At 46.4% G+C, this 16,470-nt stretch overlaps 1 protein-coding gene across 1 annotated transcript in view; it reads left to right on the top strand.

The window, feature by feature from the left end:
- RBM6 (RNA binding motif protein 6) overlaps positions 1-16,470 on the top strand; it is a 59,990-nt gene that overhangs the window by 22,942 nt on the left and 20,578 nt on the right. Inside the window, exon 6 of the mRNA XM_075432354.1 lies at positions 1,137-1,210. Within this exon, the coding sequence (XP_075288469.1) occupies positions 1,137-1,210 (74 nt within the window). The remainder of the gene's footprint in view (positions 1-1,136; positions 1,211-16,470) is intronic.

Here is a 16,470-nt window from a genome sequence, read left to right as displayed (position 1 = left end):
GCGATAAGAACCAGATAGGTACCTGGTTTGAAGGTACTGGTGTTAAGATGTGCATCTTTAGGAGAGAGCAGACCAGCTCAGCACCAGGACAGCCAGGTGCCTGGAATGGTACAATCCACATGTGGACTGGCTTTCCTCTCACTCCTAACCAGCCAAGAGAGCAGCAGCAGGAGGGAACCAAGCATTTCCTCTCACTGTTTGTCCGTGTAGAAGCGTCTTGGCCCACGATCGTCTGGAAAGCACTGTTTTGGAGTGCGGTGGCCTTGGCCTGTGAAGGGTGAGGTTGTGACTTGAGGTTGTTCCCCAGTGCTTCAGTTCTCGGAGCTACTTTCAGCGTCAAGGATGACTCTTAGGATGGCCTTAGCTTCTGTACTGTTCACCTGGCACTTTACTGCGGGACGTAACATTTCAGCGCAGGTAACTGGAGTACACAGTTGAATCAGTGGGTCCCTTCTGCCACCAACTGAGATGACGCTTTCCAAGGAGCGAGAAGAGTAAAGGCTCTCTAGTTTCTTGCATCTAAACTTAAGCTCCCACACCCTCTTGTTACATGCGCAATAACATCTATACTAAAATGAGAAAGTTGGAGTTCTCATTCCTGCTCCACTGCACTTTTTCATAATACAAGGGATTGGACTTCTGAAGTAAGCAGGTGTTGAAGGAAAAATAGCAAAGGCAAAGGAATCGTGTTGGTTCTTTCTGAAATATTGCCCAATTGAAATGTTGGCTATTCATGTAAAATACATTTGCAGCAAGGTACTTCGAAATGACTTATCAACACTTGCTTTGGAGAACACTGCCTCCAAGGTAGCACAAAATGTGAAACTAGCAATGGAAAATCACTATGCCTGTAAAAAAAAAAACCAAAGCAATTATTTCTTGCGCTGAGCAAGGGTGTGTCTGTCACTGGGTTGTGTAAGGGGAAGTGGGAACTCTGTACTATTACATTCATGATAAATTGCACAGTTAATCATCATCCAGCTAGTCCCTGATTTCTCTTCTTTTCGTTCTGGAGTAGAGGGGTGGTGGTTAGAGGGTTTGGCATTGGAGGAAAAGGGAAATTGAATATTTAATGTGGCTTTCTTTATGACAAGGCACTAACATGACTCCCGTCTGTATTTAAATGCTGTCCCCAGGTTACGACTATGGCTATGTCTGCGTGGAGTTTTCACTCTTGGAAGAGGCCATCGGATGCATGGAAGCCAACCAGGTTGCTTTAAACTTCGGTCAATGCTGCTAGAAGATTTCAAAAATTTTTTTTGGTGGGGTGGTGGAAAACCAATGAGGTTTTTTTGAACCATTCAAAGGAAGGTCTGTTCTTGTATAATACACAACACTGCTGTTTAAATGTTGTTTCTAGAAACTTGTAAAAGGCTTAGAAATGCCACTGTGAAAGAGCTGCTGGAGACCAAATGGTCCACCCTCCTCCCTAGCGTATGTTGACATGCTGGCTAGAGTCAGAGGCTGGTAACTGACAGACTCCTAAAGCAGGTTTTGGCCCTGATGCTTTTGTACTTGCACTGAAATCCGGTCGGAAAGAGGTCTGCTAGCATCAAGTGCCTCCCCCAGCTGTGCGTGCACACACACATACACATGTGACTGTAGATGAGGCCTCTGGTATGCAGCTCTGAGTCCACTATGACTTGCACGTTCCACTTTCCCGTACGCCTGGTGTGTGCAAGAGATTCTTAATTGTGCGTCTCCTCCATATCTATCCTGCCCTTTGGCAAGCTGGAGCTGCAGACATGAAGACTAGCCCTATGTGCAGTTGCACCTGGTAAATCTGAACATTTCCAGCCCTTCGTAGTGCAGAATGGCTTAAATCCCCAGTGAGTGAGTAACCAAGGAGAGCCTTTACTCTGACTTGGTGTTTGAGGCTAGAGCTGTTGTCCACTGCAGAAAAGCAAGGTGCAAAAAATTTGTCAGGTAAAACATAGATTCCCATCTCGCACTACCCTTCCCGTGCCTTGGAACAGCAGGTGATGGATCACTTAAGAAAAACCACGAAACGATTGATCCCCCTTCCTTCACTAGATCCCCTTAGTCTCTTCTCTGCTGCCTTATTCCTCCTAATTTGCCTGAGTAAGGATCCATATCAATTATCTAAAGCCTTTTTTACCTGAATCCCAAGTCTCGCTGTCATGGGAGGAAAGTCATGAGTCAGATTCAGAGCAGTGCATCTGCAAAAATGTACTTACAGTTAATGAGTCTTCACAGCTGGGGTTTCAAAGGTCCCACTAAGCGCTCGCATTTGCCTCTATTTTCAGTTACAGAGGTATTGCAACTTACAGAAAATGTTTTACAGAAATAATTCTGTTGCTGGGAAAGAGCCTGGCAGATTCCCACTGGGGTGATGGTTAGGAGCACAGAGAGAGAAGGCTCCAGAATGAATTTTTTACTTTTATCATCAGTGACAATTTTTATTTGCCCTTCAGTGTTGCTACAATTCCCAATTTATTTTGTTGTCGCTGGGGAATCTGTAATTATATATGACACTCCATTTAACCAAATGCCTCTCCATGTTCTCTCCCCGGTTCTACTCTCATGAAATAATGTCTCCCTATGCAAAAGCAACTCCCAAATACCTGGGAATTTGGGAATTCCTCTTTTTCCTTTTGTTGATGCCTGCTCTGCCCCTTCTGGTTGGAGCATCCCTATGTACTTAGACAGGTGCTTGACTGGATCAGATTCCATCCATTGCTACAGCAAAGAGCCTCTGTGCACCAGTCCTTAAAGTGAACTGACTGCCTAAAGGTACCCAATAAATCGCTCTACACACAGGCACATGGTGAGGTTCTGGCTGGCATTCAGCTGCCGCTTGCATTGACGCTCCCCAGCAACAGTTATGGCAGGCCTTCAGGCTGGATAATATTTCACCGTGTTTCCCTTCCAACGTTCAGGCAGGGTGCTGCCAGAACCCTGCTAGCGGTGGGGTGATGGTCCCAGCCATGCACTCTACCTGGGGCACAGGTAGGGCACAAAGTCTTCCAGTTTTCCTTTCAGCTGTACGTGGCTGTGTGTGTGCGCAGAGGAGACCTGGAAGATGGAGTGGTTGGAGGGGATTATCTCCAAAGCCAGCGGGTGCCCATCTTCACTGTGTTTTAGGAGAGTACCTTGTAATTAGTGATGCAAGAAGCGTGCTTTTTGGCTTGGGATAACCCAAGCTATGTGAATTTGCTTGGAAGAGTTGTAACTGCTGCATTGCCTTGTGTAGGTTAATTTCCCTATGTTGCTCTTGATTGAACATGGGAAAAAAAAATGGTCTTATAATTGTTTAAATTAAAAAAAAAGAAAGAATACATCAGTAGTAAGATTTGTATCTGACCTGCTGCAGGAGAGGGAGCTGACTTTTAAGTTCTCAGTAAAAGCCAAATAGAGATATTCAGAAAGGGAGTTAGACAGCTCAGTTGTCCTTAGATAATAGATAACCCATTTTAATATCTTTCAGGATAGAGTTGTAAGATCGTCTCTTTAGACTGAGGATTAATCTGCATTTTTACAAGCTACAAAAACAAAAACCTGTGCTAGATAGAACTTAGGTTCTTTGATAGTTCAGTTATTTTCGGAAGGTTATCAGCTATCCCTGTCAAATTCAGTCACTTGCGAGAGCATAAATAGCAAAACGGTGTCAGCCCACGGTGACATCCTAGCCCCTCGCTAGTCAGCCTGCCTCTTCCTCAGTCATCTGTAGGCTGGAATAAATAGCTTTTGCAGAGACGGCGCTTTTCTGATGCTGTTTAATGCCTGTGTAACTGCCCCTGCCGAAAGAACGATTGGTTATATCCCTATTTTGTATAATTTCTGTACTGTGAAATCCTTCTATTTTACTCAGCACAGACCAGCATTCGATTAAGATCATTCCCAAATTTGCTACCTACAGATTTACCAGGTCCAACTCCCTCCATTCCATAAGTCTGACATGTGTATGTGACCGCTGTGATTTGAGCGGCTTTCTGTTAAGTACATCATGATAAGGAAACATCCATCTTCTATGCTGCCCTAATTTTATAGGGGAGTTTTATTCCACTTGTATTAATTGCTGCAGCTAAAGTAACGAAAATACCCCCCTTATTAATTGCTTTGCCTTGTTGATTGTTGCGTTGGCTGTTTGTTGCAGCTCCAAGGCCCCGTCTGACGTGTGTGAACTGTGGTGGACTGCCGTTACGGCTCGCGCCGAGGCGTCGGGCGGCAGGTTGGGTGGAGCTAGGTGCCGGCTGCCAGCTCTCCTGTGCCCCGATGAGGGCAGGTGGGCTCTTGAGTTGTTCTGCAGAACCTGGGTGCAGCCTTTGTTGCAGCCTGATGGTTGTGATGATCCTGTTGGTCTTTTGGTACAAGTTGGCTGTTGTGTGACTTTTATGAGAGGAGACCTCTTTACTGTCTGTGACGAGCTGCTTTTCCCGTGGGAAGGCACAGGTATTTTGAGTGGAAAATGGGGTTTCTGTCTGCTGAGTCACATGGTTTCTCCTAAATAATCTTGCCCTCCTTTATTCTCATTTTGAAAGGTTGTAGTGTGGTGTGGCATTTATCTTCCTGAATCTTCTTTGCATAAAGGGTTGGTGTAGCCCGTGGTGTAGTGGTGTTCCTGTCTTAGGATATCATTTTGGCTTCTTGGGAGACAACTCTAGGAATACATCCCACGGCTCTTGTTCTCTGTATGCGTGGGGATCCCACTGAGTATCTGAATTCTCCCTTGCACTCCTTCATCTGTAGAAGAAACACACGTAATAAGCTTGTTATTGGATTCAAGAAAATCAGGCAGGAAATGAAGTACCCTTCGTGTACTGTCGCGTGTCACAGAGGCAGGTGAGAGAGGAGAAATGGAGAGATCCTGGCTCTGCTGAGGTGTGGAGCTGGTTGTTATACATATGGGAGCAGAAGAAGCTTTTTTTAAACTTAGGAGCAAATTATTAGTATTGACTGACTATGTAGTATTGTCTCCAAATCCTCTCGGGCCTCAAACTTAGCAACACCTACAGTGTGAATATTTCCTAGCTTTTGTTGCTAGTAACTGACGTCTTTGTAATCCTTTCCTCCTGTTTCTGAAGAGGAAAAAAATGGCAGAGCTGTAGCATGAACTTTTAAATATACATACTTTGTAAGTTATTGTGGAGGTCCCCAGGCGTGCGCTAAAGCAGTTGTTCCAAGACTTGCTCTTGTGCCTCGCTGCGCTGAGACCAGCCTCGTCCGGAGAGCGGTTTCCCCTGCAGTGCTCTGCGGTCCTGGCTCAGCTTGCTGAGCACAGCGATGCCACCATTCCCTGCTTGTTTCCTGCTGGAGAGGGTGAGAGGGATTCTTACTGGATTTTGTGGGTGCTCACTTCACTTGAGCACCTCCCACCGCCATGCAACTGGAAGCATCAGCTGTGTGTTCCTCCTGCTCTGAGCCTGGCCCCTTTTATCCGTTCACTGCAGTGCTTTTCTGCCTTTAGTGCCAACGTAGCTTCTGGTACAGACCAGACTTCACAGGCTTTTCACTGTAGCTGTTGGTGTCAAAATCCACAAGAAGCTGTGACAAGCAGGCAAAGCCTAGGACTTTCTGTCCTGAAAACGTTTGCATAACCAGTCACGGCTCTGCGTGGCTTCCCAGTTAAATACAGAATGAGCTTGTGGTTATCCTGAGAACGCGTCTGCTCTGGTGACCTGTAGCCTTGGCGGATGAAGTCGGTGGTGCAAGGAGGGTGTTGCAATTTGCGAGAGAAAATGTGTGTCCAAATGTCAAAAATAGTTGTTTTGCTTTTGGTAGGATCTGCCAAGTTGTGGAGACTGGCATTCTTTTCTAGAATCTGTAGAATGCCCCCTGTAATGGAACGTGACACCTGCCTCAAGTGTATTTTCACGGGCTGTCTGGTATCCATCATTTACTCGATTGACAGCGTCACTCCATCTCTTTAGCTCTAACCTGCAGTTGGGGGTGGTGGTGACAATGGAGTGTGTCCACAAATACACAGAAATTCGTTTGCATGTTAGGCTAAGAGTGCTGGAGATGGCCTTGCTTTTGATATGTCCTCCTTGGGTTAGCAGCTGACATTATCTTCTGCTTTTCTTGTTGCATATTAGGTGTGTGGATTTTGCTCAGGTTGTGTCGTTAGCACACATTTTTTTCCCCTGTTAAACCTGTCCTGCTTTTGACTATGTAGGTTGCTTGCATTACCTTTTGAGTCTTCCACTTTGAGTGTGTGCATAGAGAGGGGAAAGGCTTGTATGCCCAGGCAGTGTTTCTTCTATAAACATCCTAAAGATTTGGGAAACGTGCATTATGGAGTAATTTTTGTGATCCAAGTGACCTATGGAAAGTTCCCTCAGTAGGCTACCTTGTAGTCAGACGAGTGGATTTCCAGGCAGCAGAGCTGATGTGGGGGTTTTTTTTGTGTCTGATTTGGTGTGTGACCTTGTCACGAGCTCATGCTGGTCTTACATCGCTGAGGCTTAGTGTGTTGAGTCAATCATTTGTTTATTCCCACTTGTGTCTCACTAATCACTGCATCATACCGTCATTTAATTAGAGTTGCGAGCCTCTGAGATCCGTATGGAAGCCTGCAGTGGGAGGCTCCTAGTGCTGGGCAGAGTCTTGCCCGTGAATAAGCAGTTGGCTCTGCCTGCACTGATCTGTGACAGGGCCGGGTGCGTGGGTGTACATGTGTATATCCTGCAGTCATGTTGTGATAAAGGCGCTGTCTGCTTTTCTGTTCAGGACTGGCTACAGAGACCTTGTGCAGAGAAGGGTGTCTTTTGTTGTAAAATGTGACTGCCAAAAAGTTCTGGTACTGAAAATAGTTCTCTGGACCTTCTTCTCTTCTGTCATCTCAACATCTTCTGTCATCTCACCTCTGCAAGCCGTGTGAATCCTCTTAGTCTCTCCTCTGTTGGCATAGGAGGTTGTAAGAGATCTGCCAAGGACTTCACACACTCTTCCTTCAGCCAGTGGCAGCTGCCTATCAACACACTTCTTCTAGCCCTACCCGGATAAAAAACTACAACCTTCTTGGCAGCTCTGTCCTGCCTTGCCTCAGGAAGCAAACTATGCTAATCAAGTGTTGTAAGACAAGTGCGCTTTTAACTGGAAGAGTTATGAAGCTGCACCTTCTTGCTCTACTGGTGTGATCCCAGCTTGCCATATCCCTCTGCCTTCCTGCTCTTATTCCAAAATCTTGTCTTCCTTTTTTCCTTGCTTCTGTTTTCCTTCCACCTCAGCTTTCCCACGTGATGAGGATTGTGTGTGTTTGCTGCTGCTGAACTGCTGCTCCGTAATGGGATTGTCCCGGAGGACAGCTTCTGGGTGAGCTGCTTGGAGCATGCAGCAGATGCGTAAGTGGGACCTCCTTAGTATCTCTGGTTGCTGCTGGGAACGCGTGGCCCAGCGGGGTTATCTTAGGACTCAGATATTGCTGTATGTTGCAGAAATCTGTTCCATGTGCTGAAGTTCACTTAGGCTGCTGTATAAATAGATTGTTCCATGTAAAGCATCCCTCCGTACCCTGCTCTAAAATGAACCTGCTCTCCCGCAGGCCCCTGGGCATTTGTGTTCTGATCGTGGGTTTTTGGGGTTTTTTTGCCAGCTGACATTAACAAATCTGTGTGATGACGTATCTCTGAAATACCCGTTCTTTCTCTATAGACTTTCAATGCATTGTTAATCAAGTTTTTCTCTGTTGGGATCGATGTTCTATTTACAATGTCAGGAGCTTGAGCTGGCAAAGGTTAAGGAGTAATTGTGATTTCCTGAAATTTGTTTAAATAACTTGATCCATGAGTGATTGCCAAGGTAAGTGTCCGGTCCTCTCTGGCTGATGGATGGTAAGATGTGATACGCCAGTGCTTGCAGTGCATCACTCGCCTCCGTTGGGTACCGCATGCCGCTGCACAGCATCCGGAGGTGCGTGGGGGTGGATGCTCCCTAGACTGGTGGCTCGAAGAGAGGAACCACTGCTGGGCAGCTGGACCTTTGGTCATGCCCAGCGTGGCTGTTGCAAAAATGGGGGCACTTGAAAATTTTTGCTTGTGAATATGCAGTGCAATGTGTACCACAGATAAGTCTGCTCCATGCCCCTTCCATAGGGCTAAAGTTGTATTGCAGAGCAAGACCTAAGAAATAGCTTTGTTTCAGTCATTGCCAACATGCAAAGCGTTTTCCTGGGTGACGTGACATCCGGCATGCTCATCCTTTGAATCCGTTTGCAGGTGAGATTTTGCCCGGAGCTAGAAAGGATTTTGAAGTAGTCCTTGGATGCATATGCAGGATACAGATGCTACCCTGTCTGGGTAGCTGCCAGGTCCTTTCCTCCTAACGTGTTAATGGAAGAATTGTGTGACGGTGAGGAAATCTTCGTTACAGATGCTATGTGCTGGTGCAATTTCACCTTAAGATGGAGAGCAATGTTTTACTGCTGGGCTGCTCTTGTGTATTGTATGTTTTTTATTGTATTTACATTCATGATTGGTTGATTTGCTATGAAGATTTGTAAAAAATCTAAATATATTCTTGTGTAACCATTTGGAAGGTGTTTATCATTGTAGCATCAAAGTGCTTCATAGGAGTTTGGTAAATCCGATGTAGGACAGATAGTGTGTTGCCACAATTGATAGATTGTGTACGTGGTAGGAAGGTGATTTTGAATTAAGATGTGAAATCCCTTGGTCAAGCTTGTATATGAAAGTTAGTAGGACTCATGCCACTAATTTGCTTTGATGCTTTTGAAGTCATCCTTTAAGTAAACTGGTGACTAACAGAACTGCAGATGCACTATCAGAAATTCTCTCTGTACTCTTGGAAGTGGACGGTGCTGGTGATACGATTGAAGTTACTTAAAGGAGACACAGAGGCAGCAGAGAGGGGAATGTCTGTATGGGTTCAGTTCACACGAATAAAGGCATCTCAGTGATCCCACCATAACTTTCACTTCCAGAGCAAGACCATTTTCTGTCATGGTTTTGCCATAATGGTTTGCACAAGACCTGTCATTGTGAAGAAGACTGCAGCCCTTCTGAGCCCAATCCCAGCGATGTCAAGGGGAACACCAGATATGTTTTACAAGCATATGAGCCAGATTATAGCTCTGAATCTCCATCTGGACTGTTTTCATAAGTGGGAGCACACCAAAATGTTGTTGCAGTTTGCACTTGATGAGTCGTTTTTGTTCGCTTCAGCATCAGAACTGTTCGTTCATGCTTTTGTGCTATCTTGGCGGCGATTGCTTTCTCCATTCCTTGGTCCACTGGTGATGTTGGATTGCTGGAGTAGGGAGGTAAAAGGTTGCATCCAGAGACTGAAGAAAAGGTCAGACTGCATGCTCTCTGGGGTTAAGGAAGGCAGAAGCATGGTTTCCTTCTTTTAGAAGAGCAGTGGCCAAACTGCTTTTCTGCAGAAACCATTTTGGGTTTTTTGGCAAAGCTATGGTTGTGGTAGCGAGAGCAAGCTGGAATTCCCTGCAGTTGTGGATTTTGGTCTGTTTTCTTCCCAGCTGAATCTGCATTGCACCTTTTAATGTAAATTGTAAGAGTCTGGTTACTCTGACTTGGGGTACATTCAAAAAGAGTACCTTGAATTTTGCCATGTTCTGCTTGGGTTATGAGACTCACACAAGGAAGAAGTTAAATTCAGATGTTTCAAGTTTGAAGATGCAAGATCAAAGCTATGGCAAACAGTCAGCAACTTTCATTTGTGAATTTCTGTTTCCATTTGACTGTAACTGGGCTGTTAACATTCTTGACTAGAAATGAAACATGATTACAGTGGAAAGTGGGGTTGGCATGCCTGAGTGGACTATTGTGTCATTATCCGTCAATCACAGGCAACAAGGAAACAGGTATTTAACACAGAAGGACACACAGTTATTATCCGCCCCATTCCCCTGCAAGCCAGAGGGCGCTTTCAAGACTTTTATTAAAGCTTTAATACCTGCAGAGATCACAGGAAACACTGTATGCTACAGGAGCAGAGATCAGGAGCATTGCTGTCATTCTACACCTGTGCAGGAGAAGAAGACACGTTAGGTGTAAGAGCATCGAGGATACTAGCAGACAACAGCCCTCTGCACTTCCGAGGAAAGGCACAGACTTCCCCCGACCCTCTCTCCTTCAAGAGGGGGAGGATTTCTGCTTGCATTGTATCTTGCAACCTGTTTGACCCAACATGTGCGAAGGGGACAGCAACTGAGAGACCCTCAGTACCGCTGTGTGATCAGCTTGCTGGATCTTTGGCTGCAACTGCTCCCAGGAGAGGGCAATGGGGGAAGATCCTGAAGCCATTTTGTACAAGGAGACACAGGAGGGAGGTGAAATGTTCTTCCTGGCTTCTGCAGCGACAGAAGCTGTACAATGTGTGGTTGTCTTGTTGCGGTGAAGCGTCTGATGTGAAGTAGCAGTCTGCCTTAAGGTTTGTTTTGTTGTACCGTGGCACTGTGTGTGTGCATTGACAACTATCAGATACAGCATCCATGTGTCCTCCCGCATTTCCATCGCTTCAGGCCACCTAGAAGTTCAGTTAGTTATGTCTTCAAACAGCTTCCAGAAGTAGATTCCCCAAAGGGCAGTGGTCTGAAATCAAGTGTGTCATGTAATGAATTACATTTTTAATGAGGGTCAAAGCTATAAAGCTGTAAACATGAGATTTAAGTATTCAGATCTCTGAAAGTATCTTCTTTAGAACAAGAGGATGAAAGTAATTCTTTCCTGTTTTCATAGACAGCAGGGGAAATCTTAGTTTTTGTGATGTACAGTCCATGTCTTAGCAGGAAATTAGCAATATTCAGATGGGCTTCATGTACCATATTTGAGCCAGGATAGCAGTAAAAGCCCAAGCAAACGTTCGATGTACTTTGCCATCAAGGACCTCAGGAGCAGACTAAACATAGAAAGTACTTTGAAGTCCTCAGAATCTCAGGATGTATTTTCATACACGTAAAATCAGGTTGAGTCTCACTGAGAAGCTGTCTCATGGTGGGAAGCTGTACATTAATGATACGATGACTAAGTTATTTTACTGTTTAAAGTCCTGGGCTTTTGAAAGCTTGATTGATTCTTCCTGACTTGTGATACTGCTGGAGAAGAAAGCTGAGGTGGTTTGTTTTTTTTTTCTCCCCCTGACAAGACAAGGCACTCTTCTGTGCCTGGCTCATTGGAGGTCAGTGCTTCCCCTCTACCACTGCCTACTCCTCTGCCCATTGCACTGACTTAGCTTGTCTGGTTTTCTTCCTTCTGGTGTATACTGGGCCAGTTATTAAATGTAAATAGTGAGCTCCAAAATGTTGAACAGACACCTGTTAGTGACAGGCAGATGACTGGTCGATCTGAGTCTGAGAGGAGCACCTGAATGCATCACCTCTCCGGTGCCTGCGGTTGAGAGATGAGCAGCCGCACACGCAGCGCTGCGGGCAGTACCTCTGTGTCTGCCCTTGGTCTGCAGCGATGCGCTGCGGGCCGGTCTCTGTGCCAGGCTGCGTGTTGCTTCCTGGCTGGATACATCCCCAGGCGTTAGAATCCCAGAGGAGTGGCAGTCAAGTGGAAATCCCTGAGCCACCCGCTATCATCCTGCTTACGTGACAGTTGTAGGAGATGCCTCTGCATGCTGTTTATCCTTCCCAGTCCCTTAGGGATTCAGCCAAGCTGGGGCACAACAGGGAATCGTGTTCTTTTCCTTTCTCAGTGTCAGAGTTATCGTAGGAACTGCTCTCCTGCATGCTCACCCCTCTGGCCAGACTGTCCTGAAGAGCTCAGGTCAGCTAGCGCAGCCTCAGGGCCTGGATGTTCATGTAGGAGAGTGGCTGCGGCTGCCTCTTGCGCCCTGACAAGGCCCTAAGGTCCCTTCCTCGGCAAATCTGGGCATTCATCAGGAAGGAGCGATCTGGATGTACCCCTGCGTGTTGCACAGTGCAGTTGCCTGGATGAACCTCTTAAGCCCCTGTAAAGGAGGAGCTGCTGGGTCCAGCGGGCAGCTGTGGCACCCGCTTGTGTTACGTTGCACCCAAGCCAGGCTGACATGAGGAACTCGTTTAGCTTTGGTCTCATGCTCTGCCAGGTTTCTTGGGCAAATATTATCCAAAGAGGCTAAAGCAGCTGTTTCCCAAATCACCTCCTAAGAAGAGCTCTCTTAAGAGGCAGGACCTGCTCAGATGTAGAAATCGGTGCAGGTGCCAGCCTGAAGATGTGCCAGCTGCCTCCTGGTTCTGTCCAAGTGTGACTGTTAAGCATTTGGATATAGCTTTTGGGCGGGCCACCTCGAGGTCATGGTGACGTGCAGGGAATCATCGTTGAGACGGCACAGGTAAGTGTGGCACTGCTGGTACGTTTCCCCTGGCAGCTGGCTGGGTTCTTTTGTTTGGGGTCAGCATCAGGCACCCACTTCTGCCATTAGCTGGGAATCTGGGGATGTTGAAAAATGAGGTCTCCAAGGACAAACCCCGCTTTGCATCCACAGGGCTGCTCCCTCTTCCCAGGGATTTTGGGTCTTTTCCTCTCAGCAGAGAGGCTGTCCTGCAGGGAGCTTGCCTGAGCACTGGCTGCAGAGAAAGGATTGCCGGGGAAGGCTCTGAGTGCTCTCTTCCCTGTTTACAGTTGGCGTGTTCTTAGCGAACGTTTGCTGCTGCGCAGAGCATCCCGCGCTCTCTTCACCACGCAGGTCAGGCGGTGTTGGAATTGGTGTGTAACCCCACGGTTACACGCTCCAGTAAAAGGACACACTTCTGTTTGAGTTTGTGTGATCTTTAATCAAATACGCTGAATTGTCTAGGAATAAATTGTCCCCTTTAAGGCAGACCTTTCCAGCCTGACTTTTTTCCAGCATGATTTTGCATTGGGAACACTCTGTAGTGTTTTGATATTGTGCTTCAAATCTATGAGTAAGTGACTGGGCTTTCCTTCATTGTTCTCCCAGTTTCCTTATGGCCATTGCTGATTGTAAGGTACCCCTGGGGGGAAGGCACAGGAAGGTCCTGGGGTGGATTAGTGCATTGTGCTAACATGCTTAATGTTGATATTGTTTAACAGCGTTAGGGAATGGGATGACCTTTGAGGAAAAGGGTGGTCATATAACAAAGTCTTGAGAAATATGTCCAGGCACTAGAGCAGCATTTTGGAGGGAGAAGGGAAATCCCTACGTTGGAGTCTTTGAAGCAGCTGTTGTTCAAACACAGAGACCAGGCAGTGGACTGTGATGAAGCAGAAAAAGAATACAGGTGAGGCAGAGGCAAGTGGACCCTTCCCTAGAGCCGTCTATGAATAATGATACCCAATATGGTAAATATTTAAATACTCTTAAGTTTTGATAGTTTAAGTAGACTTTTCAGATAGAGGATTCAACCTGATTCCTGCTTTTTTGGGCACTGGAACAAGTGTTTGATATGCATGACCTTCTGAGCTTACCCTGTACTAAGTCCTTAACCATCCATGCTTCTCCTCAGCTGTGGAACGGGAGCACAGCCAGTAACACCAGAGCGCAGAACTTGTTCCCCTTGGAGCTGTTAACTCCTTCACTGTCTGAACTGTAAAAACCCTCTTCTGACCCCTTTGCACTGTATAGGAAAAGCTTTCATTTCAAAATTTCCATGTTTTTCCAGTGATCCTATAATGCTGATCTGCAAAGGTGCCCTCTTCAGAGGGATGAGAGAAGCTGAAGATGAGAATTAGCTGGACAGGGAGACTTTAGGGCTTTCAGTGGCAGCTAAAACGTCCACTGCGCTTCACTGGATCAAAGAAAACTTGCAGATGTGTTGAAATATCCTTAAAGGGTAAAATGCAGAAGGCATTCATATCACTTGCCACCCAAAGCTGGCCTTAGAACATGTAAAGTCCTAGGCACACTGTGTGTTTTCTCAAGCTGCGACGCATCCCTGTTACCCTTCCGGGAGTGGTAACTGGGAGCTTGCCTGTACCGACTGTTTCGGTGGTGTTCTCAGAGCAGGACTGACAAGGGAAGCAAATGCTGTGTTTAAAAGATAGGCACTTTGAGAGTCCTAACGTGGAAGTGGAGTTCAGAATTCAGGCAATAAAATGTAGAGAGCTGGCATAGTCTGAAAGGCGATTTCTGTGTATATTTGCAAAAGGGATGTCAGTGAGGGGAGATGAATTGTAGAAAGATACTGGGACTTTCTTAAGAGTGTGGCTGGTATCCAGGGAATTTAGAAATCGTGGGAAGAAAACTGGAGGTGTCTTAGCAGGCTGGATAGGGTGTCTGTGGAAGTAAGATACTTAAAGAATGCAGACTGGCACCTTCTGCTAATGGACGAATGTCCTGGATAACCAGGGAGGCCTGAGGAGGGCTGTCTGTGAGCGAGTAGAATTGGAAACTTATGTGTCCCAGTGCAAGTGGGTAATGGGTTTGGTATGAAAGGAGTTTGAAAAAGAGGCACTGAGTGCTATCTGGGTTAAAATAATCATTGTGTAGCACCTTAATCTATTATATTTAGCTACTACATCTTTAGGACTCTCTAAGTTATCCTCCTAATTCCTTGGTTCTGTGTTAGTGCCAATTTTGTTGGCATCAGTGATGTGTCTGAAATTATGTTCTGTTAGCTCGGGATTGCTGATGACATCTTTGGGCTCTCAGTCTCAGGCCGCCTCCGACTTTGAAGACCATGAGCCCTGAGCATGCCGTGCTGGTTGGCGTCAGATCACTGATGAAACGAATGCCTTACTGCTAAATGTTTCAAGGTCATGCCACGTGCTCTTCAGCTCTATGGCATCGCTGATGCCCAGGAGCCAAACATCCTCCTTTCCAGGTGACCACTAACACAGAATTTATGCAAGATTCATCTCAGCATTAGTCTTGGTAGAGTCCTGTAATGGTACACAGCAGGGTTGTTTGTATCCACTTGGTGATGTAACCATTCCTCAGGGATTCACGACTTGTCAGACCATCCTTTTCCCCTGTGTATCTTGAATCTTCTGCCCTGGCTGTCAGCTGCTCAACGCGGAGTCCTGGACACTGCTAGATCAGGCCAGTAAAAAGAAGTCCTTGAGCTGCAAATGATTAGGGAGCTGGAGAAGGGGGCTGAGGGCCTTGGAGAAAGTCCTGCTATACTAGGAATTTGCTTGTAGTTACTGTTCCTGTAGGAAATGCCAGATTGCTGCAATACCCTGCAGCAGGCTGGATTGCTCTCATTTCTTTGTCTCTCCGTGTCATGGTCTGTTTTCTAAATGTTTAATTACAGATGGATTGTGGTTTGTGGGTTCACAGCTTTTCTCATCTGCTTTTTGTCAAAGGTAAGCAGATGTACTGCCTGTTGCTCTCTGGAATTGAGTCCCTTGTACAACAGCTGCCAAAGAGCTCACAGAGAAAAACTTCAGCATATGGGAAAAACGAGATGAGAAACCAGTTTCTGTGGCTGCGATGATCTTGTTTTGAAATATATCCAGCTGGTCTCTCATCCTCCTGGGTGTCTTGGTGTTGGCCCTCTGCTTGCTTCCTGGGAAGCTGCTGCCTCCTGAATGCCACGGGCAGCTGGGGATGTGTGGGCTAGAGGGACCTTTGGGGTCTGACCCCGTCTGCCTGCTTTATCTGAAGATGAAGACCCTAAGGGAGAGTGCCTTGTGCTCTCCCTGCTCTCTCTGCCAGCTTCCCTCCAGCCTCTGTAGAGGCGAGAACTGTGCCAGTGAAAAGGGGTGCCATTATGTAATTTACATTGTGCTGCGGTTGGGATTGTTATATTTGCATTTATAATCCATATTCAGATAGGAGAAAAACCTGAAAGCGGTCTGATTTGCAGTTACATTTAGATGACCTGACTTCTGCTGTCAGCCACTTGTCTCCCTGTGCCGTGCCATCCAGTCCATTCGGAGGCCGGGACTGGAAAATGCCCTGAGGATGATGAGAGCTGGCTGTTCTAGGGAGTGCTGCTGGGACCCTGGGCTCCCTCTGCGCTCCCTGGCTGCCTCCCGGGGTACTGTCTCCCCAAGGCAGTAAACACCAGTCATTAGTTGGTTTAAAGAATTTTAAAATGATGGATGTATAATGATTTTTTAATAACCATCCTAATTGTAGTAAGCATGCATAAGGGGACTGAATTAACATCACACAGACGAGGTTAATTCTGGTATTTTAATGTGACTGCTTCGCTGTGCTGCCCGTAAGCATCCTTTTGTCATAATCTTTGTATGCAATTTTATATCTGTTTGCAAATTGTATTTTCAGCTCATTTTTAACATGTGGAACCATGTTAGTCTTCCAACTTCGTTATTACTCAGCAAGAAGGTTACCAGAACTTTTCAGTTCATGGCACGGGTATTTTCCATTTAATCAAACTATGAACAATGTAAGGAAATAATTAGCTGAAGCGGTGTTTGGTCTTGTGCACGAGCCAGCTGCTGGAGGAGGTCTGAATATGGTTCACCTGTGGTGCAGGCACCTCCCTCACTCCCTTGGTTGCTGCTCTGTGGTTGTAGCCAAGGAGGAAGCTTGGGCATATAAATCCTTGTGGATCTGGGGGCTCCGAAGCGGAGCCTTGGCTCTGTTCCAGAAGTGACCTGCGCCGCTCCAGGG

This window comes from Opisthocomus hoazin, chromosome 11, assembly GCF_030867145.1.
Source record: "Opisthocomus hoazin isolate bOpiHoa1 chromosome 11, bOpiHoa1.hap1, whole genome shotgun sequence".
Taxonomy (NCBI): Eukaryota; Metazoa; Chordata; class Aves; order Opisthocomiformes; family Opisthocomidae; genus Opisthocomus; species Opisthocomus hoazin.
The sequence above is the reverse complement of the archived record's forward strand: the minus strand, read 5'-3'. Positions and strand labels throughout refer to the sequence as shown.